General features: G+C 50.5%; 1 protein-coding gene and 1 pseudogene across 1 annotated transcript; both read left to right on the forward strand.

Moving 5' to 3' along the window:
- The first annotated feature begins 614 nt into the window (after positions 1-614).
- Positions 615-8,447, forward strand: LOC146175223 (uncharacterized; annotated as a pseudogene).
- A 2,793-nt stretch (positions 8,448-11,240) lies between these two features.
- Positions 11,241-12,810, forward strand: LOC146175224 (uncharacterized). The gene has a single exon (XM_084585553.1). It carries the CDS (start codon positions 11,311-11,313, stop codon positions 12,808-12,810), a length of 1,500 nt encoding a protein of 499 aa, XP_084441679.1. The 5' UTR covers positions 11,241-11,310.
- The last annotated feature ends 206 nt before the right edge of the window (positions 12,811-13,016 follow it).

Genomic DNA, 13,016 nt, shown 5'->3' on the forward strand with positions numbered 1-13,016 from the left:
TGTACGATGTGTTTGACGGCTGCACCTTGTTGCCCTTTGTCTTTACTCAGGCTTCTCTTGGGGTCTCTCGTGAACTGAAATAGTCTCCATCTGTTTATGGAGTATTTGTAAAATGCAACATACAACAACCTGGCATTTTTCGATGCGCCCCCCGTCAGGACCAAGAGAAAAGGAGACGAAGCGAATGACATGTGCCGGTTGCCGCGGAGCCGCCAGTAAGGACATGAACATGGCCGCCGGCGGACTCCCAAGGCCGGCGAGGTTTCATTCATTCATTCATTCATTCATTCATTCATTCATTCATTCATTCATTCATTCATTCATTCATTTGTTCGCTTATAAACCTTTGTTTATAAGGGTGACCTTAGGCCTAGAGGGAAAGGGGTGAGGTTCAGAGCGCCAGACTCCAACATGAAGTCTAGCAGGGCACTAAGCTTGTTTTTTTCATGGTATTGGGGGCTGTCCAGCCTTCGTATGTCTGCATGTGGTCAACAGATGTGTAGCGGGCACGGAAGCTCACCGTGACAGGGCAGGTTCAGATCAAGTGCTGCAGGTCAGTGGTGTTAGCAGGGAAGTTGTGGCAGCCGATGCTGATTGAGCGCCATCGACTCAGGATGTCCGGTGAGTGCGCTGCGCCGGCTTGAGCCTTGTGAGTGAGAACTGGGGCAAGGCGAGATAGGTCGGATGGAATCGGATGAGTAATGTCAGGGACAAGGTCCTGCAACAAACCCCTTCGCTCGTGTTTAAACTGTATGATGACTGAGTCCGGTAGGATAAGAGAGATGGGAGAACAGTAAAGGTGGTACGATTTGGACGGGCCCACATCAATGCTATGCCGGCGGTTTTCCTCTAGCTTCGCGTTAGTGGCCTCGTTGGAAGTCCTGTTGCCGGTTCCTTGTGCGCGATGTCCAGGTGTCCATTAAACCCCGTTCTAGATATGCGAGGTCTCTTGCATGTAGCGGCAGTGCTGTTTGATGCGGTGTTCCACTGTGGTCTTCTACGAAAGGGCTTTCAGAGTTTTTATAGCCTCTTGACTGTTGGGGTATATGTAAATGATACAATCTGTTCATTTGGTGCAGTGTTGAAGGGCCTCGTCGATGGCCGTTAACTCGAGTCCAGTTGCGGACCAGTACCTGCTACCGCTGTGGCTAGTGGCGTGCTGGTTCCTGAACCGGATCTGAACTCTCCTGGTAGTAGGCGGTGGTGGCCAAAATGCTGCCGGTATCATCGTCATGGTACGGGCGGAGTCGGTGTAAATGTGCTGGTCTTGTATATCAATTACCTGCGTTGCATTTGATCTCTCCTGGCCCTTTGGGGTTGGTTGGAAAGGGTTTTGGATCATTTACCTACCTTTCTGTTCATGGTGCCGGAAGGTAGTCAAATATGGGCAAGGGAACATTTGCGTCGTGAAAGATTCGAGTAAGAAGGCAGTGCCCGTTGGGTATTTGTCACAGGCGAGTTTCTTGATTGGCTCGATGCGTAGCAATACGTGCAACCAATGGTAGGAGCTGAACGAATCTGTGAAGCTCAGTGAGGCGCATGTGTTCAGGTAGACCGGTTATAACCCTCAAAACAGAGGTAAAAGTAAGCCAAGTGTCTTGTAGTTTGCTGTGGTCAAGTCAAATTAAGGGACAGTGTAGCGGAGCTTAGCGAGTAGAATAGCGAAAGCGAGGCGACGTCCTACTTCCATCCCTGCGCTGTCGCTCTTGTTACTGAGCCATTTATTCAAGTGGACTGATGGCTTCCATTGATATTTTATCTGTTGGATCCAATTCTTAGCAGTACCACGCTGATTTATGGGAACTCCAATCACCCGGAGATGGCCTCCCGAGGGGGTTTCGATGCTTTGACCGCCAAATTGAAGGTTGACTTCCACGCCGCCAAGCGGTGAATGTACGGCGAGAAGTTTTGGTTTATTGCAGTGGATGGACATATGCCTGTAGAATGAAGCTCATTGTCGATTGTATCTAAAGCCAATTGCAGCATCTCCGTTTGTGCTCGAGCAGTATTACGATATGTGCTCTAAAGTGTTATGTCGTCCGCGCATATTGTGAATCATAGGCCTTCAATTTCGACTAGCGGCAGTGTTAGTTTCGCCATGAAGATGTTAAATAATGTGTACGAAATGATTGAGCCTTGAGGCACAGTCGTCTGGTTTGTGAAATTTTGTGCCATGTGATTGGTATCGATTTGAATTTCATAGGTTCAGTTATTCAGGAAGGATTACCCAAAATTGATGACGTGGGCGTTGTTGTTGTTGAGCTTTGTTGAGCGCGTCGACAATGGCTTGATGGCTGGTGATGTCGCATGCCTTGTGTAAATCGACAGCTACGAGAATGTCGGGATGGCCTTTGCACCATGGGCATTTTCTGTTCAGGTTGGTGTGGAGAAGATAAAGGCTGCCCTATGTTCCTAGCTGAGAGCGGAAGCCAGTCTAGAACGGGTGCAAATCATTTGAGGTCTCAAGGTAATGTGTGAGTCGATTGGTGACCATGCGTGGCATTAGCTTGCAGACAGTTCAGTTTAGAGAGATCGCCCAGGCAGCACAAGATACTGGTCTGTGAAGAACGTATGATAATTTGATACAAGACGAAGAAAGAGAACGACGTTTGGGGAAAGAAGAAGAGAACAACGTGAAAGTTGGTTCGAGGAGCGCGAGGCACGGGCAGGAGAGAACAGGCGAGCAGCGGAGCCGATCGGCTGTCAATGGAGCTTGGAGCGGTGCGTCTTCTACCAGGCCTGACCCGGGGATCCAGACCTGGGGCCTGCCGGCCGTATCCTGTCCTGTTCTCCGGTCGTCCACGAAAGTCGGAACGGTGGTCGGGCCCGGGAGTGCCGCAGCGCCAGCTCTTCACTGGCACGAGCGTTCGGCGCCGTGCTGAGCCCAGGCACGTCGGGGAGCCCTGACGCATCGGCCGTTGAAAGGCAACTCGAGGCCTCTTGCCTTTATGGGGCCCCGTCCGGTGGCCTAGCCTTCCACTGGGCTTACTGAGGCCCTACTGCACCGACCCTTCAAAACTCTCACCACCCGGAGCGTCTGCACCGGCTTCTCCATCCAACAACTTGGTGACTTTTTGACAATTTGTGCTTTTTCATCGTCCCATTTGCTCGACCTACTCTTCCCGTCCATATGTGTACATAAATTATTCGTTGTTAGCTTGGTCAGTCTGGTCGTCTATTTAGATTGCTGAATTTGAATAAGCCACAGAATAAGGTGGCCAGAAGATCTAAAGGAAAGAACCTCACAATTTTGGCGTCCACGGCAGGACCATTCCGGCCAAGCAGCATTTTCCCGCGGCTAGAGATTGGAGAAAGATGAGTGCACCAGAGTTGCTCGCGGTAGGGGAACGTATAGGTTTGCAGGGAGTCGAGTTGCGCGAGTGAGTGGAGAAGGAATTGCAAAAGGCAAGGGAAGACAAAGCTGCAGAACGCGAAGAGAGAGCTGCAGAACGTGAAGCGGCGAAGCAGCGCTTGGAGCAAGAAAACCAGAATTTGCAGCTACGAGTACGACTTGCGGAATTGGGAGAAAACGCCCCTAGTGCTGGAAGCGCTGAGCACGGTACCGTGCCAGCTCCGTCTCTCCCAATTAGTCCTCATGGATTGATTCCGCTGTATAATGAGGAAAGGGACGATTTGGACGCGTATTTGAAGCGTTTTGAACATGTGGCCATTGGCCAGGGCTGGCCGAAAGAGAAGTGGGCCATGGCTTTGAGTCTTTGCCTCGGCGGAGAAGCTCTCAGAGCCTTTGGACGACTCTCTCCTGAGGACTCAGTCAATTACGATGTAGGGAAACTTGCCTTACTTCGGAGGTTTCGGTTCACGGCTGAGGGCTACAGAGAGAAGTTTCGTGGAAGCAAGCCGCAAGATGGTGAGACAGCTTCCCAGTACACCACAAGGCTGTTAAGTTTTTTTGACCGCTGGGTTGAGATGCGAGGACAAGGTCGCACGTTTGAAGTGATTCGGGACATGATAGTGGCTGAGCAGTTTTTAAACAGCTGTCACAATCGTTTAGTTCTCTTCTTGCGAGAACGTGATTGCAGAAGGGTGGACGAGATTGCTGAGGCCGCCGATCACTTTCTTGATGCTCAGCGACAGAATAACCTCGCGATTTTTAAAGATAGAGCTGAGCAGAATTCTGCGAAACCGCAGGACGCAGCCCCAAACCCAAAGACTAGAATTCGATGCTTCATCTGTGAAGAGATCGGACATAGGTTGGCGGATTGCCGTACAAAACCGAAGCCCCCATATTGCACATTATATCGCAAATGTGGGCATGAAACCCAGTTGTGTCGATAGGGAAATTCAAATGACCGGGAGACGTCTGCTTGCTGCACGTTCCCTCGAGATTCCCGCACTGGTCGTCAGCTGGGAAGAACATGCCTAGATGTTCGAAGGGACGATTCGGCTCTTAGTCCATTTCAGATTATTAGCAAAATGCCAGTAGAGAATGGAGAAGTGTTCGGGCAAGCAGTTTCGGTGCTGCGCGACACTGCTTCTAATTGCATCGTGGTGCGTCAGGATTTGGTGCCCGAGGCTGCATATACCGGTGAACGAGCATCTGTACGTTTAGCGGATGGTTCTTACATCGAAGCGCCTGATGCGGAGGTTATTATCAAGTCGCCATACTTCACAGGCAAAGCTATTGCTAGGTGCCTGCCGACGCCATTATATGACGTAATTATCGGAAACGTTCCGGGTGCAAGCGCCCCATTCGCCGACGCTCCAACAGTCTTGACGGGCCAGACAAGCATACCTGTCAGTGATGGGTCCAGTGCTTCTTTCCAAGTTCTGGCGGCGAAAGTTTCAGGGACTTGTTTGGATGCCACTCAAACCGTACTCCACTTATCCCGGTCTGTTTTTCGCAAGAAGCAAGAAGAGGACGCCAGCTTAGACGTGTGTCGTCGCAAGCTTAAGAAAACCTATCACGGAAAAGGGCAGATTGCCTACACCTTCCATCTAAGTGACGGCATTTTGTACCGGACCTATCAACTTTGTCCAGGAAAAACGGTTGAACAAGCGGTCGTTCCAAAGGCTTTGCGCCGTCAGGTCCTCGTGCAGGCATATGGGAGTGCACTTGTCGGCCGCCAGGGTGTTAGAAAAACTACCGCAAGAGTGCTTGATGACTTTTACTGGCCAGGGGTACAAGCTGACATTAAGCGGTTTGTGAGGTCGTGCGATGCATGTCAGAGGACTATCCCGAAAGGAAACCTGAGGATCGCTCCATTAGGACGTATGTCTGTTAACACAAAAAGCTACGAAGAGCACCAGCCAGTGAATGCCCTACAAGCTTCATCCTTCGTAGTTTTTGATAACGTCGAGTCAAAAACTACGTTGTCAACGTGCAGTGAAGAACCTTGGTCCCAGAGTGGAGTGGGGAACCGAGACTCGATACAGAATAGTGAACTGTTGAATCGAGTACGATACGGGGGACAATGTTAATCTCTGTGCTGTCTTCCAACGCCGTTGGAGATATGTCTTAGAGCACATTTCGTACAAAGCTTCTGGAGGTGTCGTCGTGCTGTTCATAGTATGTTTCTTAGAGTTTATTTCTTCTGACAAGTGTTGAGTGTTAATGTTAGTTGTATTAGTACGAATGTTTTTTATTTTGTGTGCGCGAGTGACTCAGACTCTCAGCAGACAATAGCAATGGTGTGGCCACTCTGTGGGGTGTGCAGTGATGGGTGCAGCAGTGTAGTGGTGTGCGGTCGTCCTCCGAAAGAGTATCAGTGTCATGGCCCCAAGTTTTTTTTTTCCGAAAAAAAAAGCTTAGCAAAGGGGGGGGGGCATATTTGTGAAGAACGTATGATAATTTGATACAAGACGAAGAAAGAAAACGACTTTTGGGGAAAGAAGAAGAGAAAAACATGAAGGTGTGCTCGAGGAGCGCGAGGCACGGGCAGGAGAGAACAGGCGAGCAGCGGAGCCGATCGACTGTCGAAGGAGCTCGGAGCGGTGCGTCTTCTACCAGGCCTGTCCCGGGGATCCAGACCTGGGGCCTGCCGGCCGTATCCTGTCCTGTTCCCCGGTCGTCCACGAAACTCGGAACGGTGGTCGGGCCCGGGAGTGCCACAGCGCCAGCTCTTCACTGGCACGAGCGTTCGGCACCGTGCTGAGCCCAGGCACGTCGGGGAGGCGTGACGCATCGGCCGTGGAAAGGCAACTCGAGGCCTCTTGCAACTACGGGGCCCCGTCAGGTGGCCTAGCCTTCTGCTGGGCTTACTGAGGCCCTACTGCACCGACCCTTCAAAACTCTCACCACCCGGAGCGTCTGCACCGGCTTCTCCATCCAACAACTTGGTGACTTTTTGACAACTTGTGCTTTGTCATCGTCCAATTTGCTTGACCTACTCTCGTCCCGTCCATATGTGTACATAAATTATTCGTTGTTAGCTTGGTCAGTCTGGTCGTCTATTTAGATTGCTGAATTTGAATAAGCCACAGAATAAGGTGGCCAGAAGATCTAAAGAAAAGAACCTCACATGGTCCAAAATTAAAATGTATTGAAAAATAGTGTCCCTAGAGAGTCCCAACTTTGTCACTGTTTTTCATAGCATCGGTTACGCCAATCCACAGCACATCCAATGATGCACCAACTTTCACGTGCTCCCCGTTATATAAAGTCGGCGATTTTGGATCAATTTATCTCAAGCATTCCGATGTTGGCACACCCGTCTTTAAAAACTGGCTACATTGAACAATTTTTTTCTTTCCACCCACTATCGGACGTGCCACATCTAAGAATTGCCTACATTGGACCAACTTGCACTGTGTGCTCCCATTGTGGCCTGTACCGGTTTTAAAAACTGTCACTATCGAACCAATTTCTCTCGCCTTATTACAATATCTGCCAAGCCGTTCAAAAGAACCGCCGACAATGAACCAAGTTCTCCCGCGATGTCCCTTTATTGTTCGCGCCACTCTGAGGCCTAGCTTGATTTCAAAATAATATTTAGTGTTATTATTCAAATCAAAACAGAGATCAATATTCGTATATTTTATACACATGTATTAGAGGCAATTCAATACATGCGAGGTGGCAGCAGTGGCGCAGAGGTGGCAGAGGTGGCAGCAGCGAGGTGGCAGCATTGCGAGCACCATGCTTACTCGCTGCCTGTTTCTTACGCAGATTGCCTTCCTCGTTTGTTGCCACTTCGACTATGCTTCGTTGATGGCTCCTGACGTCACAACTCATGTGCACTCGCCGCCATCGCCGATGTTCCTGGATGAATCAGCTAGCCACTATACGAACGTTCCTATCTCTCTTACGGATCATAGTCTTTTCTGCCTGTCACCACACGGTTATGCAATCCGTGCAAAGTGACCGTCACTCTACGTCATCCATACCTCATCAAGCCCAGTCACGGGACGTTCAAGGACCTGCCTATAAATTGCGTGCTGGACCGTTCCTTCATCAGTGGGCGAGGTGGCAGCAGTGCGAGCACCATGCTTACTCGCTGCCTGTTTAATACGCAGGTATGTTATCTTCAGAATGCCCCTTGTATTCGCTCTGATGATCGATTTCTACTGCTGTTTCCTTGCCAACACCACTCTCGCAAGTGGTTTGCTTATGTTTCGCTGTACTCGCAAATTGCGGCTTGAATTAGTTTACTTTTGAGGAGTGGGGATGTTGGATGTTGGATCAATCCTGGTCCTCCACCATCAGTGATGGTTACTCGCTCTCAAAGTAATGTGAGCCCTTCAAATTCGGAAGCCGCCACCGGTCAACCGTCGGTGTCCGATAGGTTTGCTGAGCTTTTGAACGAACAGCGAAAATTAGCTCAGGATATTGCTGAAATAAATCTTTTCATGAATCTATTATTGCACGTTTTGAGACAATTGAGTCGCGCGTGGCTGCTCTGGAGTCCTTGTTACAAATGCCTGCCGCCGACAGTGGCAGTCTCAACAGTGAAGTTGCACGTCTAAGTTCCGAACTTCACAGTCTTTCAAATAAAAACGATGATTTGGAAATCCGGGAACGTAGGAACAACTTATGATTGCATGGTCTGCCCGAATCCTCTGATGAAAATAGTGAACGTCTCTCCTCTCACATCGCAAAATGGTTTGAGGAAGAACTCAATATGAACTGCCCTCAAATAGAGAGGTGCCATCGTCTTGGAAGGCCTTCACATGACCGTCCCCGTCCCGTGATCATGAAGCTTCTGGACTTTCGGGAGAAAGCTTCAGTGTTAAAAAATGGCCACAAGCTTAAGGAATCCGATTACTGTATATTGGAAGATTTCTCAATACGTGTCCGCAATATCCGGAAAAAGCTTTAGGAAGCGACTGAAAGTTTCAGAAGCAATGGCTGCACGGTCCGAATACGGTTTGATCATGTATTTATTGAGAAAGTTCGGTATAACTAGAACAGTTCTTCTAATTCACTGGAAAAAGCATCCCGTAATGCGTCACTGAGTAATGCTACTAATGCAGTAGCCCCTTCGCCTTGACTACCTCATCACAGCAATAACCTCCGTGTGTTAAATTTAAACGCTAGAAGCCTGCTTAATAAATTCACCGACCTTAACTCCTTGCTAACTGCTCATTCCCCTCACATTATTGGTGTTACTGAAACTTGGTGACATTGTAGCATACACGACTCTGAAGTTGCGTTAAGTGGATTCACGTTGCTGAGAGATGACAGACCGAATGGTAGAGGCGGTGGTGTCGCCCTCTGTATACAGTCACATTTGAAGTTTTCTGTCCTTGAATCTCCATGTGAAATTTAATTGCTTTTGTGTAAAGTTTATTTGGAAAACACATTCACATTAATTGGAGTGTTTTATCAGCCTCCTGGCTCTGATGATAATCAATTATTTCTTCTAAGTAAACTTTTGCATGATTTGCCAGGTATTCACCGGCCTTCTCTTAGCAATACCGGCCATGATGTCTCTTTGTCAAGAAAATTGTTACACCTTTCCTTATCACTTGGCCTCAAACAAATTGTTCATGCGAACACCAGGCAAGCGGCAGTCCTAGATCTAGTTTTTCTCTGCTCTAATCTATTCGAGAATGGTTTCCAGTGCTGTGTTACTGACTGCACATCGGACCATAAGGCTGTATTATTCTGAGTCAGCTGCACTGTTCCCAGAGCCCGGTTCGAGTACAGCAGTTTTCGTGACTTCAACCAGGACAATGATGTTGCTATAATTGACACATTAAGTGAATCCTTTGAAATGTTTGAAGAATTATCCCTGAGCAGTGATGTTGATGCTGTTGTGGGGTTTTTTGAACATATTGTTAAAACATGTATTAATCACTTTGTTCCGCTGAAAACAAAAAAGAAAAATAGAGATTTGCCATGGATAACAAGAAACCTACTGCATTTATCGCGTCGTGTTGCAAGATTGCGTAAGACGAAAAGAAATGGCAATCCTGTCACAATTGCAGAGTTCAATGATGCCAAGGAGGAGCTATGCGCCAGGTTAAAGTCTGCCAAGGATTTTTACTATTCCGTTACATTGCCAAAATTAATGAAAAAAACCCTCGCAAATTCTAGAAATCGATACTACCCAGTAACAGTACTTGCAACAGTTTTATAATTAACGGCGTTCCTCTTTTCAGATTCACTGACAATTGCTTCTGCCTTCAATTCATATTTTCATTCTGTATTCACACTGGCTAACTCTATCGTTCCTTCTTTTAGCTGTGACTCTTACCCTCCCATCGAAGATGTCGTTGTCTCTGGTACAGGTGTTTTCAATATGATCCTCCAATTAGATAATAAAAAGAGCTGTGGCCCAGATGACATACCTAACTCCTTTCTTGTGCGCTACTCACTTTGGACAAGCCGATATCTTACCACAATCTTCCGTAAATCATTATCCACCAGCACTGTTCCCCACTCCTGGAAGCTTGCCAAGGTCATTCCATTGTTCAAATCCGGTAGTACTCAACTACTGCAGAACTACAGACCTATCTCCTTAACAGCCCATTCATGCAAGTTACTTGAACATGTTATTTTCAAACATATCATTGAATTTCTTGAAAACCACAACATCCTAAACATTTACCAGCATGGTTTCCGTCAAGGCCTGGACACCACTACCCAACTAATTGAATTTGCGCACGACATTTCTGAGTCATTATATCTAGGTAGACAGGTCGACAGCATTTTTGTTGATTTATCCAAAGCTTTCGACGCTGTCCCACAACCTAAACTCCTACACAAACTTAACTCTGTTCTAAAAAACCCTTCCCTGGTTGGTTGGATATCCAGTTTCTTAAAACAGCGTTCGCAGTCTGTATACTTTAATTCATCTATTTCCACTCCTGTTAGTGTTTCATCCGGCGTTCCGCAAGGTTCAGTTTTAGGCCCGCTTCTTTTCTTATTATATATTAACGACCTGCCATGTTGTGTATTGTGGGATTCGGGCTTGCTGCGGCTGCCTTTTGCGCGGCCGCCGCCCGCTTCCCAGTTCTCCCCGTTCCCTTTCTCCCGCCTGAGGCGGCGGAGAGGGGCTCGAGCGACTTGTCACTGTCGTTCGGGCCACAGCTCCGCCCTGGCGTCCCAGTGGCTGTTCTCATTGGCGCCTTTTGGCGGGAACATGGCACCGCTTCGACAGCCGCGCTCGCGCGACTGTCCGAGCGGAGCTCAGAGAGAGACTCCTCCGAGACATCGTAAGGTGCGTACGCTACTGTTCTTGTCTGCCGGCCTTTGTCCGCGCAGACCAGTGTGTACTCGAGTTCGTCTGCTCCGGGTTGTACCTGAGAGCGCAACTCGAGCCTGTCGATCGTGATCCAACGATCCGCGACAGGCGTACCTTGCGGTGGTTGCCCACTTTCTCTCAAAGGAACCCTCTGGTCACTGCGAGAGAGAGATCACAGCACGCCCTTGCGTGCTTGCGGCGCGCACTCCGTGTCACTTCGTGCGCGCAGGGGAGCCTAGCTCCTCGCGCGCTCCCTTGACACGGTGACTGCGTATGTGTGTGTATGTGCGTTTGTAAATATGTGTATGTGAGTGCGTATGTGCGTTTGTAAATATGTGTATGTGTGTGCGTGTGTGTGTGTGTGTGTGTGTGCCGCTGGAGGATGGCGTTTCAATAAACGTCTCCTTTGTGAACTTGGAGGTTTGTGTCCTTGCAGCGAAGTGCTCTCCTCCCGGTGGAGGTTGAGTGCGCGCTGCAGTGTTTCAGTGCGCGCGCGGTGACGGCTGATCGGGGCTTCGGCTCGCGCGACGCTCGAACCCGCGGTGGTTGGTGGCCTATGACCACGTAGAAACCACAACTGGCGCCCAACGTGAATTGTCCTGGCTCTTTGAGTTGGACTGCACATCGGCCGAGCCGGTCGCCTTGACGATCAAGCTCTTGCACCATGTCTGCCGCCCCCTGCGGGGCACACGGCAGCGAATCTGAAACGCGATATATGTCGGCTCCTTACGCAGTCGTAGCGTCTTTTGATCCGTTGGATGCTGTTCCTCTGAACAGCCAAACACAGTGGCTGGCCGCCGGCCCCATTGGGCTATACGGCAATGCCGCGAGTAACGTTGATCCCTCGGCTCCCATTGGAGCTTTCTCCGGACCACCCTGTGGTGGGACCGCTACACAGATACCTCCGCTGTATCAGTTTTCCGCCCATGGCGGAAGCAGTTCGCGCGATGCCGTCGCTACCGGCAGCTACGCGCAACAGCAGCCGTGCCCCGCTAGCAGTCAGTTTTGCTCGGTGAACGGTGAGGCGCCGGCCGGACTCCCTGCGGAGACCGCGCCGCTCATCGAACTGGAGGACCGTTTGCCTTCTTTGTTCATGCAACCCGCCCAAACCTCCTCTGAGGGAAGGACGCAGGCGCTGCTCACAAGCGCTGCCCAGATGATTCAGTCGCTAACAGGGGCGGTTGAGGCGCTTTCGGCCGCGCCGAAGTTGTCTCACCCCGCGGTCATGTTGCCCATGCCGACGTACCGCGGCTATGATGATCCTATCAGTGCCCGGGATTTCATTGATTCCCTCGCCCATTACCAGAGAGCTATGGGTTTCCCTGATGAGGTTGTGCTTGCACGCGTCATCCCTGCAGCGCTGACTGACACGGCAGCTAGGTGGTACCGGCTTTCCGGCAACCGAGCAGCGACTGTCGAGGAGTTCCGTGCAGCATTCATGCGCGAATTCCTGCCCGCTGACTATGAGCGTAGGATGCGGCGAGAGCTGGAGCTCCGCACACAGGCCCCGGACGAGTCGCTCCAGGAGTTTGTGCGGGCGATGGAAGACCTTTTCTCAATCGCTGAGCCAACAGCCTCAAACGAGGAACGCGTCGAAAGAGTGATCAGGCAGGCACATCCGACTTTTTCGGCATACCTGCGCGGCGGCCGATTCCGAGATCTAGAGGAGCTGGCCGCCGAGGCAAAGCGCATTCAAGGCGACATACTCGCCGCGCGTGCCTATCGCCCGCCACCGCCGGCAAGCGAGGCCCTTGAGCCACGCTGCGCATTGAGAGGGGCCATGACCCTTCCTCACCGGCGTGAACCCGCACAAACTGCCTTTGCAGCCGTTGGCGGGCGAAACGACGCTTGGGAGCTGAGCGAAAGAGCTCTGGATCCTTACTCGTACGGAAGACGAGCAGCCTGCGCTGCACAGTTTTCTTACTCGCGTGCCGAAGGACGCCATGCGACCCAAAGCACAGCGGAGGGAGAAGCTCGCAAAAACCGGCCCTTGTTCGGTGGGGCAGCGAGCGGACCCAGGCAGGGAGACGCGCTTTTGTCACGCGGCCAAGCTCGCGGGGGTGTGCGTTGTTTCCGTTGCCAAGAGAGGGGACACTTAGCAAGAGAATGCCCCGTAGCCAGGCCTTCTGCGAGGCAGGAAAACGGCGACGGGGGTCGGTTGTAAAGAGACAGCCGGCCCAAACTTTGCTAATTCCCTCTGCGTACAGGGTAAGCTGCCTCGGTGGTGCGCCCGCGCCGTTTATTTCGGTCACCCTTGCTGGCCGCGAATTTCCGACGTTACTGGATACAGGAGCCAGCGCCTCCTTTTTCAGTGAACAGGTGTTGTCCCACTTGCAAAAGCATTCTGTGCGCTTGCGGGATTGCCGTTCG

The sequence above is a fragment of the Amblyomma maculatum genome, chromosome 11 (genome assembly GCF_055883805.1).
Source record: "Amblyomma maculatum isolate TAMU_Amacu chromosome 11, ASM5588380v1, whole genome shotgun sequence".
Taxonomy (NCBI): Eukaryota; Metazoa; Arthropoda; class Arachnida; order Ixodida; family Ixodidae; genus Amblyomma; species Amblyomma maculatum.